Genomic DNA, 17,038 nt, shown 5'->3' with positions numbered 1-17,038 from the left:
CTGCGCTTGTACAACACTAAACAAAATTGTGCAAATTATTTTTCTGTACTACTGCTATACAGTTAAACTTTGATATAACGAACTTCAATATAACAAAATTCTCGGTATAACGAAGTATATAACTTTTCGTAACCTCTTGTCCATAGAACACCATGTATTTACAACCTCAATATAAGGAAGTGTGTCCATATGCGATTTCAATATAACGAAATTTCACTGCTGCCACGAAGGAATGCCGATGCAATAGATGGAAACTTCAGCGGATGCGGATGGCCAAATTATTGAATTACAAACAGGCGGCTGCTTGCAGACGCACCTCACAAATCGCGCGCCGTGCAGCAAGAGGGACTTCTGAAGTTGAGCCGCATCATGCTCTATACAAAGTTAAAGTGCGATAAGGTACTATCGCGCCCCGCTCACTGTTTGCTTTAGGTGAGACTGAAAGTGAGCGAGGGTGAGACAAAAAATGGTGGTGGCTTCTCGAGCGCCGCCTTCGCGCGTGAGCAAAGGGAAAGAAGGCTAGGGGAGTGAGCTCAAGGTAACGCGATCAAGCGCTTGCGAGGGGGTGGAGTTAGGGGGGTAAGTTAGCGCGTGCCTCGATTTCTGGCACTCATCTTGGCCATGGCTGCATCTGGCTGTAGGCGTGGCTGAGTGCATCTACAGCCGCGCAGCCTGCTTTAAGCCGAGACCAGATGTACAGTCTCGTCCACTCTTAGGGTGAACACGGCTCACCGTGGCCGCGCTCCGCGGGGTGCCAGTGCGTCCGGCGCGGCGGCGCATCGAAGCGAAGCAGTGCAGGCGCACACGGACCCAGGGGAGGTGCTTCGCGTCGTCTGCTGCAGCGCTGGAGTGCACCACCTCTTGCTTTGCTGTACACCTTGCTAGACCCAGGTGACTGAGTGCCCGAGGCGGCATTGCGGGAGGGCGCACTTCACTAACTGGAGCATTTTCCAGCTGGTTCCGTCTACAGCTTGTGAACAGCCTGCTTAATCAATATACATAAACAGAAGCAAGCTTCTCACCACATAAGTCACTTAGCATGCTTTTTATAAGTGATGAGGGTAAAAATACAGTCATTTTTTCACGCTCATTTTAGGCTGGGTGGGGCGTAGAGGCGACGCTTGATAGTCGTGTCAGGGATGTCACCCAGCCTGAGGCTGTTCTTAATTTCTCGAACAGTGGCGGTCGGGTTTGCAGCAGCCGCCGCAACAATGGTCACTTTTTGCTGTGCTTTACGGGGAGCATCCGCAATTCTTCCATCCTTCTTGTAAGCCTGGACGATTCTATTTACAGTTTTCAGTGGCCTTTTTGTCATCTCCGATATAACGCGTTGAGAATAGTTTTGTAGGTACAGATCTACAATGCGTTGTCTTTCTTTTTCCAGTACCCGCGACATGACTAGTTTCCAAAGCGCATCGGGGAAATAAAATTATTCTGCACTGTTACAGCGTTTTTATCGCCGAAGTGCCATGGCAACCAGCAACCGACTGTTTGACTGGTTTGACTAGTTTCCAAAGCGCATCGGGGAAATAAAATTATTCTGCACTGTTACAGCGTTTTTATCGCCGAAGTGCCATGGCAACCAGCAACCGAACAAAATGCAGTTCATCATGCAAGTCGACGGAAATGCGTTTAATGGAAGCACCTCTGGTGTCTTTCGATTTGGCGAGTCATCCCAGAATCTGTAACTCCTGAGTGGCCAGTCACTCAGTTGGGTAGTCGTTGGCTGCACCGCATCATCATATTAAGCTAGGATGGGGTAGCATGACCTACGCAAAAAAAAAAGGGGGGGGAGGGGGGCTCAGCGGTTGATCAGGCTGACGCCCATGGTCAGTTAAAAAGTAGACTGGCCTAAACACAGCAGTCTGGCTTGGGCTGGGCTTAGCATTTACAAACGGCGAGTCCGTTTGCCGACCACCGGCATGCTGTGGGCAGACGACACCATGCCGGCCTCATGGCCGTCGGTTTAAATGTCGTGGCCGCCTTTGTCCAACACACTGACCGGCCACTTCCCCAGGACGGCAACAGCATCGCTAGTCCGCGGCAAGGGTTCCTGCGCCGTATTCATATTTGGCTTTTACCCACTCAGCATAGCCCACCCCATAAAAAGAAATAAATTCCTCCTAATCTCCAAATTTATCCGATGCCCACCTCTACGGTGTAACTCCTTGTGTCGCTTGGGGACGTATACCGCACAATTACCAAATTATTATATACTAGTGAGAATATGCATATGGCCCATTCTGAGGAAGTACCGAAATGAAATAGAAGCGAATAACGACTTAATTACCCGGCAAGACGTAATTTAAGCTGGAAAGCAGACATGTAGATTATAGATTTTCCACTTTAATTACCTATTCGAAATGGATGGAAACAGCATTCGCATGCGGCGTGCATTGATTCCAAGGAGAAAAAAACAACAAAAAAAATGTCGGCGCCATATGTTTTACTTCACCTAATCAATGTAATCAAATAATTGACCGACGATTCCTCAAAATGAGAATGCGACATCTCGCGTCAGGTAGCCCTAAGAGGACCGGCACCGCTTTGGTGATTTTACACAAGCTGTGACAGCAAAAACGAATTTAGTTTTTTTATAGGATGCAGAAAGATGAAAAGGGGGAGTAAAATCGCCGCCAAATCAGTTGCTATGCCGGGGAGAGCACTTTCCTACATCGCGTAAAGCGCTCCATGCTCTCCTACCAGCGACATTAACGCGTCAATAAGAGAGTGCGAAGCAGCTGAGATCACTTCTTAGTTGTTGTCGAAGTAATAGTATTGCCCTCCTTAATGGTAAAATCCATGGCAAACATGATGATGCGTGATTGAACAATCGCTCTCTAACTTTCTGCGAAATTTATAGCAGGTTTCGGACGTTTTCTTGAGACAATTAAGCACATTCGTTCTAGCATCAAGACATGCGCGAAACGGCGCGCTAGGCTCATCACATGATGACTCCAACCAAGAGCGCGCCCAATAGGTTTCTCGGTATGCACCACACGAAGTTCTGTGAGAGTAAAATAAGAGGGCCCCAGCCTAATAAAGAGCGCGAAAAAATGACTATTTTTACACTCATCACATATAAAAAACATGCTAAGTGACTTATGTGGTGAGAAGCTTGCTTCTGTTTATGTATATTGATTAAGCAGGCTGTTCACAAGGTGTAGACAGAACCAGCTGGAAAATGATAAAGTTAGTGAAGTGTGCCTTCCTGCAATGCCGCCTCGGGCACTCAGTCACCTGGGTCTAGCGAAGTGTACAGCAAAGCAAGAGGCGACGCGCTCCAGCGCTGTAGCAGACGACACGAGGCACCTCCCCTGGGTCCGTGTGCACCTGCGCCGCTTCGTTTCGTTGCGCCGCCGCGTCGGACACACTGGCGCCCCGCGGAGTGCGGCCACGGTGAGCCGTGTTCACCCTAAGAGTGGACGAGCCTGTACGCTTGCAGACGCGCACAAGCTTGCGTTCGCGTGCCTAGCATGTGCCGCGCCTGCGAAGAATGGCGGTTTGCATCTACAAAGACGCGCGACAGCGCGCGCTCACTCACAGATGCGTTGGCAGACGCCGCTTCATGCTTTTGTTATTGTCAGTGTTTCAACATGCTTCGATATCTACAAATGTAAATATTATATTTTTATAGCTGTTAGATCAGCACAAAAAGGAAAGAAGCATTTTCTTGCATGTTATAAATCTGCTTCACTGAGAATTGAATGTACTATCGCCGTAGCTGCGTAGCCAGGCGCGCCAATGCGAGGCAGCTCAAGCCCGTGATAACAGAGAGGAGCTATTCCCCGAGATCACACCATGTTTCGACGCGTACGAGCCATGTTGCACCGTCTTCGCATGCGTGGGCACGCGGACGCGAGCTTGCGTATGTCCGCAAGCGTACGTGTTGTCTGGGCTTTAGAGGCAATCTGCCGCGTATGGCAAGAGTGGGCATGCCGAGACGGTGTGGCATCATGTAATCTGTCTTCCCGCCCGTTTAATCTTAGAGGTTGCGTAATCTCGAGTTTCGGTGACCTGTTGGTGCGACAGCAGACGGAGCATTCGCTCCCCACTGCCGGTGCTTTTCATGATAGCGTCGTCCTAGTGGGGGCGACGCTATCAGCCGTGGGGGTGAAGAGCACGTGGCTGGCTTGGCATACTTCGTACCGCCGATGTGAAGATATCGTCGATGTGGCATGAAACTGTATCGTTCATCGTAGACTCCCAAATTCATTAAAATAAATTGTTTTCTCATTCAAATTTGCTTCTTTCGACAGCCCGATAATTCTGATAATTGCACGGCCCCTTTCCGTGTAAAAAAATATCGATCGGTGACTGTACTTTTTTGCATAAAAGGTTGAATTTCAATACAATGAAATTTCGATATAACGAAGCAAATTGCCGTTTTTACTGACATCCACTCCGCTGCCATGAGTGATAGTATCTGCCCGCAGTGGGACGATGCTATCAGAAAGGGCACAGGCAGAGAGGAGCAGATGCATTGTGTGCCTCTCGCTTCAGCAAATTTCTGAAGCTTGAGATTACGCAGCCTCCAGGGCTAAATTGCGCACATGAAGCCACAACCATCTCCGCTTGCCAAAGATTTGCACCCACTGTAGATTACCTCCTACATAAGGTGTGAGGACCACATTACTTTCTTGACAGCCATGCCATTGAGTTAGAGGAGGAGATGCACACTGACCTGCCTCCCACTCCCCTCTTCTCCAGTCGCCTAAAGAAAATTAAGACTCCACAGGGGGCCACCCTAAAACCTGAAACGTCGTATTCACCAGAAAATGAGTGACTTAATTACACAAGGGGCCAAAAAAAAAAAGGGATCTATAATCTTGTATGGTCACTTTCGAGGATACCTTCAATTTTGCGTGACAGATGCAAAATGCATAGGCGTCCATAAGCAGGGCCATATTACGTGCAGTGCCAAGCATGCTGTCTCGTAACAGTGCCAGAAACGCTGTTGCCTGTCGACATGACCTGTGCTAGCCATGCGAAATATCACGACTGTGAACCCCCGAGAATACAGCCCAAGTTTGTCGATGCATTGCTGCATGCACATCTTGCCTTTGACCTAGACAGTCTGTGTCTTGGCCATTATTGTGCTTTTGCTGCAGATAGATGAAAGTACACTGAATACATGCACCAAATGTTCATGCTCTAGCAACCTACCAGAAGTAGACTGTGCTGGGATAGCTGAGTGATTGCATTTTTCTTTTTTTTTTCTTTGTGCAATTGGGGACTTGCATAACGCCGACAACGCTCTGCTGTAGTCAAACAATGCTGATTTTCGACCGCCATTGTGAGGGACAGACACGAGCAGTCTTTAGTAGCCGGTTGCCTAACCCTCCGCGTTTTTGTGTTTTGTGCTGTTTCTGCAACATGCCTTTGCTGAAGTTAGATGTGCTGACCTACGACTGCACGCTACTATACAATTTGTCTACATTTAAGTCTTAAGCTACAAAATGCAATATGACATTCAGTCCACTCTGTCACTTGTCAGCTTGGCAGCTGCAGGGCCATGCCAACCATTCACCCCTGTTTCGCACTACACAAAACAGTGAAGTGCAGCGGCCTTGATTGAGCAGTCACTCAATATATTTAAAGAAGTGTGTGCAGCTTACGCATGGCTGGTTATCTATTTTTTGCACTCTAGAGCACTGTCATAATCGGGTGCACCACTTGCTTAAAACCATGCATAGGTAACAGCAGTCACATTCCTTGAGCCAAGTATGAGATGCTGGGAATGGTGGCTGCGACAAAGGTGATCCAATCGTGTGGCTGAATGCTAGTGTTTGTGAGGTCACACTTTGGCCATGCTACAGTAAAAGCTCGTTAATTCGAACTCGTGGGGGACTGAAAAATTGTTCGAATTAAGCGGAGTTTGAATTAACGAGCAGGCGGCAAAAAAAAAAAAAAAGATGGCCATTGCATTTGGCTGCTAGGGCCGAAGCCAAAATAGCCATATCTGGGATCGTCATCGAGGAATACGCACTTCATACGTCGCATTTCACTTCATACGTCGCATTTTGCATGAGCAAGCTCATGCAAAATGCGACAAGACTACTCGTGCATTCCACCTATCGCAGCCGCCGCAGTGCAACGAAAACCTGAAACGGCTTGCTCCGGAGCATCGGCGGCGGCGGCGCCCGCGCGTCAGAGAAAACCTGCTACGGCATGCGCCGGAGAGTGGTGTGCAGCGAGCGATGAGCGAGCGCGGCTTCGGCCGCTTATCTGTTTGGCCGGCGCTGGGTGCACGCACGTGGCAGCAGACGACCCCAAGTGGAGTCCGCTGCTGCCACGCATGATGACGTCACAAAAAGAAAACTTAGAAAAAATACATGAAATGCTAACGTTATCGTTTTGTTGTTAAATACACTACGCCTAAATACATAAAGCATTTATTTTGTGCAGCGTTTTAAAATCGAAAATGACTGTCGGCGCCTACACACGCGTGCACGCAGTGGGAGGACCGTTGCGATTCCTTGTGGCTGTGTGGTGTGTACAAATCACTGTGTAATATCGGCGAGTACGAATAACGTTGCCGTTACGAAGCTACAGAAGCTTCGAACGAACTGTGCTGCATCCACGAAACAGCACGACATGTCGCATCATTTGGACTGTCGGTTTCGATGAGTCGTGGTAGCACAGCGCCGACTGCATATTGGGTCACTGTGTAATATCGGCGAGTACGAATAACGTTGCCGTTACGAAGCTACAGAAGCTTCGAACGAACTGTGCTGCATCCACGAAACAGCACGACATGTCGCCTCATTTGGACTGTCGGTTTCGAAGAGTCGTGGTAGCACAGCGCCGACTGCATATGGTGCTGACACGGATCATGCGTATTGCAGGGTGTGTCGTATGTAGCGATTCTTTAAGTTGTGTGTACGCCTTCTGGCAAAGTCGGATGCCTATTTGGCCTTGGACACCACGTCGACACACTGCTCTCGAGCTCGAAAACGCAGAAGTGGTGCGCGTCGGCATTGACGTCGATGTAGGGTGCATACACATTTCCAAATCGCTGTGCAAAGTAAGGGCGCCTTTTGTTGATGAGCAAAGTGCGTTCAAACATTTTGCGTCGCCTTATGCATGTTTACATATGCTCCATTGACATTAGTAAATTCAACAAACAAGAGCAACAGCACTAAAAAACGTAACAGGAGCTGCACAAGACCAACCATAAACGCGCTCCAAGGCATAAAGAAACGAGCTGCTCTAGCGTTGCGCCCAAGTGTGCATGGCTCGAGATCGCAAACTCGAACACCATCCGGTTCTTCCAGCGCAACCAACTAGAACAACATTCTCTCACACAACACAGTAAGAAACCGTAACATTGTGTTTTAGCTAAGCTGAAAAGCTGAAGCAGCTCCAGCAGCGCGCGCAAAACTACAAACCGGAACACGCCATACTTGTTTAAACAACGTCATCATAACTGTGACGTCACTTCCGTGCGTGGCAGCAGCGTTTTAGTATGGCATTTCGCTTCTACCACGCGCGTGTCAGCAGTTTACGCCTATCTGTTTTTTCTGCCAGCGTCCGCTGCGGCGTACGCGGTTGTTGCGACGCGCGTCTTTTCTTTTCTTTCTTTCCTCTTATCTTTGAACTCTCCTCTATCTGCACGCGGCAGCGGTGATGGCTCGGCCTGAGCCAATCGGCAGGCCCGTGCACTTTCCTTTTCATCCTTCCCTCAGTCGTAACAACAACAACGCCGGAAGCTCCAGCAAGGAAATTGGCGGCTCGCCTCGTGCGTGCAAAAATGCGCGCTGGCTTATTTATTCTCGTCGCTGTGCATATTAAAAAAAAAATTTCAATGCATTGTACTCGTTACGAGGCGACTTCTATTTACGAGAAGCAATGTCGGCTGCCGGCTCCTAGTTCGAATTAACCGACGTGAGTACCGGTACGTTCGAATTATCGGGCGTTCCGGCCCATTGATATACATAGGGCTTTGCAGGGACCCGGGCATCAGTTCGAATTAACCGGCGGTTCGAATTAAGCGATTTCGAATTAACGAGCTTTTACTGTAGTTAACTGCACGGGATTGCTACACTAGTATACAGTATCACAGCATGACATGCTTCTTGGTTTTTTCCTTTCCTTTTTCTGTGTAGTTTTCACTGATGGAATCCAAAATTATCTAAGAATTTACAAAATTCGTAGCTCCTGCAGTAAAGACCTCTCCCCATCTACACCTTCGTGTTGAAGTAAACTGCACATTCGGGCTGCAAGTGCTTGTGCATGTCAAGATATTCAACCAATATTGCATTGTAGGGAACCAAACCTGTGTTAGCAGGGTCATATTGTGCAGCGAACATGCTATGTATATGCCAGAACAGAGCAACAAACTCAATGTGACCTGTAAGGAGTGGCCCACAAACTTTCCTTGATGACCTATGCTCTCATGCACATCTATCCTTCAAGATAGGGGTGGGAAATCAACTTGCGCACAGAGTATCTGCCATTTTGCAAAAGGTCTATAGTCATTGTCCGGCGCTTCCCTCACCACCTTCGTCTGCAAGGACATCAAAGTAGAGTTAGTACCATGTGAAACTGCTTAATATAAACCGGGAAAGCGTCACTGTTTAATACGTAAATTAACAAATGCTGGATATACGAAAAAGAACTCGCCCATCAAATCATAAATGCAACCTTTATGATTTCGTTACTTGGTTTGTCCTTCAATTTGGGCGTGGTCGTTGACTGTTTGAGTAGGCTTTGCTGGTTTTAGTTTCCAGGAGGTGCTGGCGACATGGCTGATGACCATGCCAACGACATATCAGAACCAAAATATTGCCATTTCTTCTCGACTCAGTGGCCATATGTATATGTTGCAACTGATGGTCTCCTCTGGACAATTGTCAGTTGCACTTTGCTCCTCAAATAAGCAGGACATTTGTCTAGTGAGCTCCTGTACATACAACACTTTGCAGTGCGCTGAATGCATTTTACATCTTAGATACACCTCTTTGAGGTCCCAGGATGTAATCCTAACATATTCTTCTCACATTTGTTGCTAAATCGCCATTGAATTTTCGTTTCATGCTTCATTGTTTTTGTAGAGGCAAGACTGGAGGCATGTTTGGTATGTTCCGTGGCTTGGTCGGATCCAAGAGTATCACAGCAGAGGACATGGCCCCTGTTCTGGACAAGCTGAGAGACCATCTTATTGGTGAGCTGACCGATCACACTCTACTGAGCTCTTGTTCCTCTGTCCCTGATGTTGTGGCATGCTTTCATGTGTCTGCAGTGCCTGTGTTAACAAGTACACCTTAACATGAGTTAGTAAATGCTTCTAATGTGATTAGCATTTTTAAGATACCTTACACACTTTCTGGTATGTTTCTGTCTCTGACTATTTTTACCCCAACTTGGGTCACTGGATAGTTCATGGTTTAGTGGATGGAGCATTGGGCTGCTGTGCTGAGGGAACCATGTTCAAATCGGCTGTTGGACCAACTTGGGTCATTGACCTTATGTGACACTGAGTCGTGGTCACTCTTCAATAAACCTCTTCGACACCAAATTGGGTCACTGGGTATGTGCTGCTCTTCAATGTGGAAAAAAAAATTCTTTATAACTCTTTAGTGCTGTGTGATATCGAACCCACTTCATATATATTCAGACAACCGTGTCCAAATATATATAGTAGAACCTCGTTGATATGATTCCGTTTTGTACAGTTTCACAGTGCCAATGTTCACATCAAGAATGCAAAAAATGACGCAATAAAGTTGCTTGTCTTTTTTACGGGTTAGTAATAAGTTCCCAAAAAGCATGATCCGGGACATTGTATTTCTGAACTGCAGTGGTTGGTATTTTTGTCCTCTTGCCTGAAACGTTTACATGCAAAGCTTTAAAGGGAACATGGAAATGATGCATTCTGCTTTGGGCATTGCTTTTTTCTTCTCTGTGCTTGCCAGAAAAGCTTAGGATACATACATGCAATGCTTACAGACTTCGTAAATAAAAAATGTGAAAGAAGATCACCTTTCTGAATAAAAAATAAAAATACACGGTTTTGCTTATGTCACTGCAAGTGTTCAAAACATTGTGGCACCGTAACGGTCTAGTAGTGAGAGTGCCTCCATTTGTGGTTCTGTCGCAGCCAAAAATGTGGCGGCTGATGTGGCCCAAAAGCTGTGCGATTCGGTGGGAGCCCGTCTGGAAGGGCGTGTGCTTGGCAGCTTCACGGGCGTGGCATCCACGGTGCGGGCCACCCTGGTAGATGCGCTGGTGCAGCTGCTTTCACCCAAGCGCCGTGTCAACCTGCTGCGAGACGTCCTGGAGGCACAGCGTGCTGGGCGCCCCTTCGTCATTACCTTCTGCGGTGTGAATGGAGTTGGAAAGTCCACCAACTTGGCCAAGGCAAGTTATTCTTTATATGTACATACAATAAACATTTTTTAATTTAGATACCACAAGACTGAAAAAGAAATCTAATTAATCGAATGTCAAGTTCTAGAGGGTAACCAAAAAAAAAAAAAGACCAATACCTCGTTAAACCATACCCACTTAAGCAGTAGTTCCGTTTTAAAAGTAGTAAAGTCAAATCCCCGACCCAGTGGCCATGAACATCATGTATATTGTATCCGGATAAACTGTACCAGCTTATTGCGTATGTATCGGTTAACACGTAGTGTTTCCACTTTTCGTCGCGCAAACATGGCGGTGCGTCGTCTCCATCAGGTGGCCCAGCAGATCAACAAGTCTCAGAAATCAGCACAACGACCTCCAAGCGCCCTGTGCGTTTGCACGTTAAACCGCATCAACATCAACATCATTTCAGCACCGTGCCAGAGAGCGTTGTGGTGTCGTGCAAGCGAGAACTTGCGCCATGCCGAAAGTCGGATATAAAAGACACCGGGTGCTTAGCTTAGAAGAAAAACTAGACATCGTTCGGGCTATTGAATGTGACGTGAGAAGTCTGCGCTGGCACGCGACATGGGTCTACTGTTGACCACGGTGTATGGCATTTAGAATGTGAAGAAGTTGCTCGGCAGCGCTGCTGCGACCGCAAAGAGAGGTCAGCTACGAGGTTCGACTTTTCGCCATTGTTGCCTCTGTTGTTGCCGAAGTGTCGCCTAGCGACAGTGATAAGAACGACACTGAAAGCGATAGCATGGGCGATTCAGGCCCGATAGTAGCAGAAGCTGTGCGTTACGTCAGCCTCATAAATGCAATTGTCGCGACAAGAACAGCACCCCACAATAAAGGTGCCCTGCGACTTCTGCAACACTACTGCGCCTGGCAACGAAGAATATGTAATACCAACGAGGACTCTGCCATGCGAGTGTTTGCAGAGAAGAGGGTGCTGGCTGGAAAAGCTGGCTCACAGCTGCAGCAAGTTTGAGGCCGCTGTCGTCGCTGCTAAGCCGCGGCGGCATCAAACGAAAATAACACGTTTGTCACGCGAAGTAAATAAATACTGCACGTTTTTTCTCCTTTCATCGCACTCTCTCTGAGTTCCATTTTCGACAGGTAAGTGAGCGATCCCATGCTATTTCGGTTAAGCAGTACTACCGTTTAGTATGTACTTTTTTCGAGCTCCGTACAACTACGGTTTAATGAGGTTTCACTGTAGTTAGTAAATTAGTGTACATTTACTTGCTGAATGAATCAACAAATCTTGTTTCTGTTCAGCACAAAAGCAGTGTGGAAGCTGCAATTCTTGTCATCTCACGATGGATTAGCACTCACAGCAGCGAATGATGCCTCATGCTTCCTTCACAGTGTAGCTGCAGTGCAGGGCCCGTGTTTTCATCCAAGACGTGCTTTGCAATTCCACCTGCACATCCTGATGATTTTTTCGCCAGTGAGCCAGTCAGCAACAAAGTGTCCGTCAGTTGTGATGTAGCCAGTGAGTTCGATGCCGTTAAACTGTAGCTGCTGAGTTTAGTGAATTGTTCTCCATCCTTGACAGCTTCTGCTGTTGTGATGTGTCATGTGCACGAGTGCCATAATCAGAGTGGGTCAGCCATGCAAAGACAAGACACTGTCGCGGTTGCACAAGTGTGCCGAAGAATAATTCGAACAGAAACACCAAGCCAGGAGAGAGAAAAGAAGGAACTGGGGAGACATGGAGCAACAAGCCTGCATGGAGGAAGTAGTTCACCAGTGCTCCAGGTGCAAGAGTGAAGTCGTCAGGTATCAGGCCCGGGCTTTGTGCCTTCTACTGGACCATGGCGACCTTCCAAAGGCGTGGTCGCTGCATTTTCGTGATCATCACAACAAAAAGGTGCCGGTCGACGTGGGAGAAATGAAGCCCATGCACCGGGAGCAGAGGTGAATACATTGGACTTGATGTCCGGCGTCGAGACCCCTACCATGCCAAGGCCACCTTCCCATGTTTACAATGCCACAACCGGACTTACTCCTGCATCACCGAATCCCTGTTGTTCGCCTGAGGGTCACCAGGATTTTTCTTCATCAGTGCTTGTCTTCAGCACCACTTCTATGCTCTGAGCGCTGCCTTTGTCAACACCTCTAGTTCATCTTGCAGCTCCACTGCAGACCACGAAACTGAAGGCCCCTTCTGATTTTGATACTTTCTTTGGAGGCTTAATTCTTTTTTGCGTGTTCGATTAGATTGTGCAGTTTCTTTTTCTCTTTGTATTGGATTTTCTTTAATGACTGGCTTGCAGTGTGATAATGAATGACTTCGTCACTTCATGCACTGAGGCTGTACCTCAGCAACGATTAATTATAATTGAAATAATCTCATCACAGCTGCGTTCTTGACATTGCGCATGCGCTACACTGAGTCAAGACGAAAGTACTGCTTGCTACATCCTCTGCAGACGAAACCGCGGTCACTTTTGTCGCGATCATGGATGGCAACCTCAAAGTTCTGAAGGCTTGCCACAGCCATTGCAGGCAAAACTGTGGTCGATGTCAACACAATCATGGATGACGGCCACGCATTTCTGGAGGCACACAGGCCATGCGCGCACAGAGTCAAAACGGAACTGCTGTTTCTCGCAGCCGCTTCAGACGAAACCGCGGTCAGTGACGAGGCACTCTTGATTGATGGCGACTAGCTACTGGACAACGCAGTGTCATGCATGGCAATGAATGCAATAATAAAGGCTATAAAGGCAAAAATAAGCTTGAAGCATTCTGGTGTTCCTGTCATTACCGTATGGTTAACACTGATGACTATGGCCATGTGGACTCAGCTGCTTTCTTTCAGTTGGACACCAGCTTTGTTTTTGCTCAATTGTATTGTACATTTACTGCACTCCAAGCTTTGAGAATTGTCCGGATTAATGAGAGCTTGATGGCATTAACTAATGCAGACACCTGCCAGGACCAGTGGACGAGTCCAAATTATCCCATCTTTTATATTAACGAGGATCGGAATAAGGAGATCTTATTGTACTAGAAAGCTTGCTATGTGTTGTGTTTACACACACAGTAGGGTGAACATCCCAAAAGAATGTATCAGATATCACGCACTGTGGGAATCGTCGTTGTGCAAAGCACTTTGCTGGTTAGCTGACTAACCAGCATCATTTAGGATTATGCAAGCAAAGCATCACCTGGTTAACCAATGTGCTTGTGTACGACGAACAGCTATGTGGCTGACGCGAGCATGCCCATGATTACAGCAGCAAGATCACAGTGGCGACAATCGTGTGACGCTGTTGGCATTTCTACTCTGGCCTTAACAATCTGAGCTTCCAATATGCCAATTGTTGAGTTCTAAATAGGTACTGGAAGAGTGTATTTGAGAGAAAGAGAGATTGTGACGTCATCAGCGACCACGTGTTACAGTTGTACATACCTGTGGCAATGTCATGTGGTGTATGCTAAAACGACAATGGCATTTACGCTCTGGCATGAAACAAGGCCCATTTGACGTGGGCCAATCATGAAATTGGTACAGCTTCGGACAGTTTCTACGTAGTGCTAGCTTCTATGAGGAAAGTATTGGGGAATGCGGGCCAATCCCAGAGATGGCGCAGTCTAATTTGCTGTCTAAAAGCACGAGCTGTTCTGAGGAAGGAACACGAGAATCTGGCACGGGACGCATGTGATCATGGCCTAGTGTTTGGAGCATTGGGCTGCTGTGCTTGAAGGACGTTCCTTTTTCTTGTTGACGAATATGGACCAACTTGCCCATACAAATGGTACATTCAACTGGTCGTTTGAGCGCTCAAGAGTGCTCTGGTGGTGTGCTTTACATTTAGGTGGCCATAAACAAGTCCTCAGAACGCATTCACCTAGTCCACTCAATGTGCTGCGCTCCAGCTTGGAGTGCTCGGAAGGATTGTCAAAATTAGTGCTCACCTTCGAGCTAGGAGTGCGACCAAGATCTGACAAAGTGCAGGTTGCGTAGCTGTTCGATTGCTTGTGGGGCAACTGAGCGTTCAGCTTAGTTAGGAACCTTCTCTGACTCTAGCCTCGAGAAGGTTGCGCATAGCTGCGAACGGAGGCGACCAGTGGTAGGAACAGTGTCTTATCTTACAGTGTCTTACGAGTAACTGGAAAAACTTGCAGATCTGCTTCTGGCTGATTGAAAACAACTGCCGTGTACTGATTGCTGCCTGTGACACATTCCGAGCTGGTGCTGTGGAGCAGCTGCGCACTCACATGCGCCACCTGAATGCCCTGCACCCACCTGAGAAGCACGGCGGCAAGCAGATGGTGCAACTGTACGAGAAGGGTTACGGAAAGGATGCTGCAGGCATTGCCATGGAAGCCATCAACCATGGTACGTGTGCTTATCGTGTGTTGGGTGTTTGCTTGACTACAATTTTCTTGCCAAATTTCTGTCAATTGTCCCATGTCACTAACATGTAAATAATCATTCTAAATATTTATTACACTGCCTTCGTTCCCTATCGCAGTAAAGTTTAGGCTCGTTACAACGGACTCACATACAACAGACTTTTGGATATAACGGACCATATGTCCGCCTTAGTTTGTTCTACCTATTTTATTAATGCAACGAAGTTCGCTTTTAATGGACTATGTTACAACACACTATCGGCTACAGTAGACAATATTAGCAGCAATGTTTTTCTAAATCGGGCGTGTTAAACATGCTTTCAACCCTTGACAAGGGCTGACAACTGACTTGTGAGGGTCAGCCGACGATCGCAGCTCAATATCGCATGCGCAAGAGAGGAAGGCAGGGTGGGAATGCGCCGCCTTCTTTCACGCGCGAGGCACGGGGGAGAGGCAAGAGAGGGGGGGTTCTACTCTGGCGGCTGCCGTATCTTGTAAGTGATCTGCGATGTGAACAAAGTGAACAATGCCGATAGCTTTGTATGTGCTGTGTTTTCGCCGTTTAGCTCGCGTTGAAGTGAGAGACAGCACGAAGGCCAGTTCGGTCGCTGCTGCTGCTGAGCTTATCTTTCTTAATTTGCTCTCGCAATCAATGTTTCGCCTTTCGGGTGAAACTGTTACCTTTTTTTTTTCTACTTTGAAAGTTTGTCGCTCACTTTTTGCAATAAAGTTGTTAGACATTGCAACGAAGGTTTCAGAAGTGAGGTATTTTGGATATTACGGACTTCAGATAAAACGAAAGTTTTTTGTCGTATTATCAGGGCCTGTTGTAACGAGGGTTGACTGTATGTAATCCTTATGGAACCAGGGAGCATCAGACTTTCTCATTCAAGTGTAACACATCAAGCATAACACAGGTGTGAAAGATTGACAACGTAGAACTCGGCTTAACTATTAACATTAAAGAAAACTTCATTATCCTTGTTACCAGTACAGGAGAACAAAGGAACATCGTAGCGACAGATGCAACATTAATTCTCTTCGGTCTCTTTAAAGCGCCTCTCCTCACACACAGCTACATTTTGTCCCTTTTTGCATACGAAACTTGAAAACTTCAGACCACCTCCAAAAAGTAAACACAGCAGGAGCAATGCACACACTGCTTTTTTCAGTGACTGAGGGCATAGTTCGGGTCCGTTACGTTGATGTCATCTCCACTCTTCATTCGGACCAACAAGGAATCAACTTCTCTTTCTCCAGGAAAACCATCAGGAGTGTAGAACCTGTAGAACAAATACCTGTAGTTAGAACCTGTAGTTAGAACAAATAGAAATTCAGCAGCAGTTATATAATTTGTGGAGTTGCTATGAGTACAGCTGCTGCCAGACTTAACTGAAACAATGAAGAGATAGCAGCTTAACAAGAACAAACATAGGCTGTAAGGAGCAAACATCAAAGGCTTTAGAAGAAAGATTCATTAAGCTGACACATTCAAGCAACTCAAACCACAAATCTTAAGCACACTCTGCAAGGGAAGTGAAAAGGTGCTTAAAGCTTGTTTGGGTAGAATATGATTGCACTGAACAGAGGAATAACTACATTCTGAAATTTTATGCAGTCAATTTAAATTCATTAGCACAAAATGCCCCCTTGCCCCCTTTTCTTTATTTACGAGGAGAAAAAAAAGCTGTAATGTCAGTGTTGCTAGTCAGTAGGACCTAAAAACTTCCCATTGCCATAATTTACCTTGCTTTATTTCCTCCAATGACATTCTATCATATTAAATGCTACATCTGAGGGTAACACTCAGTTTATTTATAATACCACTTCACAGCTAATATTTCTGTCATAGTAGCCCATTCAAATGTTGTTTTCCTTCTGACTATATAACATTGTAATAGTATTCGCACAGGCCTCATGTATTACTGAATTTGGTAGCCATGTTCTAAAATGGCCTAAGAAGTAAAGAAGATTTTCTAGTATTCTTTAACATCCCCTCTGGATACCCATTTATACTCTGTGTTTGGCATCTTCAATGCTTAGCGCTCAAGTACTATGTGTCTCAGCTGCCTAATATCCGCTGGTGTCTAATTATAGCAACGTGAGCACTTGCCTATAGTTGAACTTCGTTCATACATTCTGGAGAAAAATGGGTAAAAAAAGTTTAACAACCAGGAAAATGTACGATCTAAAGCCACTAAAAAATTTGGCAGACTTCATTGTAGTTGACATTTACGTAATACAGTACAAAGCATTGCCCAAACTGTTGCAGCAGGAGATGACATGTGCTGAGCTGGTGGAGCTCGAGATA

General features: G+C 46.6%; 1 protein-coding gene across 1 annotated transcript in view; it reads left to right on the top strand.

Moving 5' to 3' along the window:
- Positions 1–17,038, top strand: part of SrpRalpha (signal recognition particle receptor alpha) — a 52,308-nt gene that overhangs the window by 25,475 nt on the left and 9,795 nt on the right. Inside the window, exons 8-10 of the mRNA XM_065443703.1 lie at positions 9,057–9,166; positions 10,103–10,362; positions 14,497–14,710. Of these exons, the coding sequence (XP_065299775.1) occupies positions 9,057–9,166; positions 10,103–10,362; positions 14,497–14,710 (584 nt within the window). The remainder of the gene's footprint in view (positions 1–9,056; positions 9,167–10,102; positions 10,363–14,496; positions 14,711–17,038) is intronic.

This window comes from Dermacentor albipictus, chromosome 4 (assembly GCF_038994185.2).
Source record: "Dermacentor albipictus isolate Rhodes 1998 colony chromosome 4, USDA_Dalb.pri_finalv2, whole genome shotgun sequence".
Classification (NCBI taxonomy): Eukaryota; Metazoa; Arthropoda; class Arachnida; order Ixodida; family Ixodidae; genus Dermacentor; species Dermacentor albipictus.
Note: the sequence above shows the minus strand (reverse complement) of the source record. Positions and strands in the feature narration are given on the sequence as shown.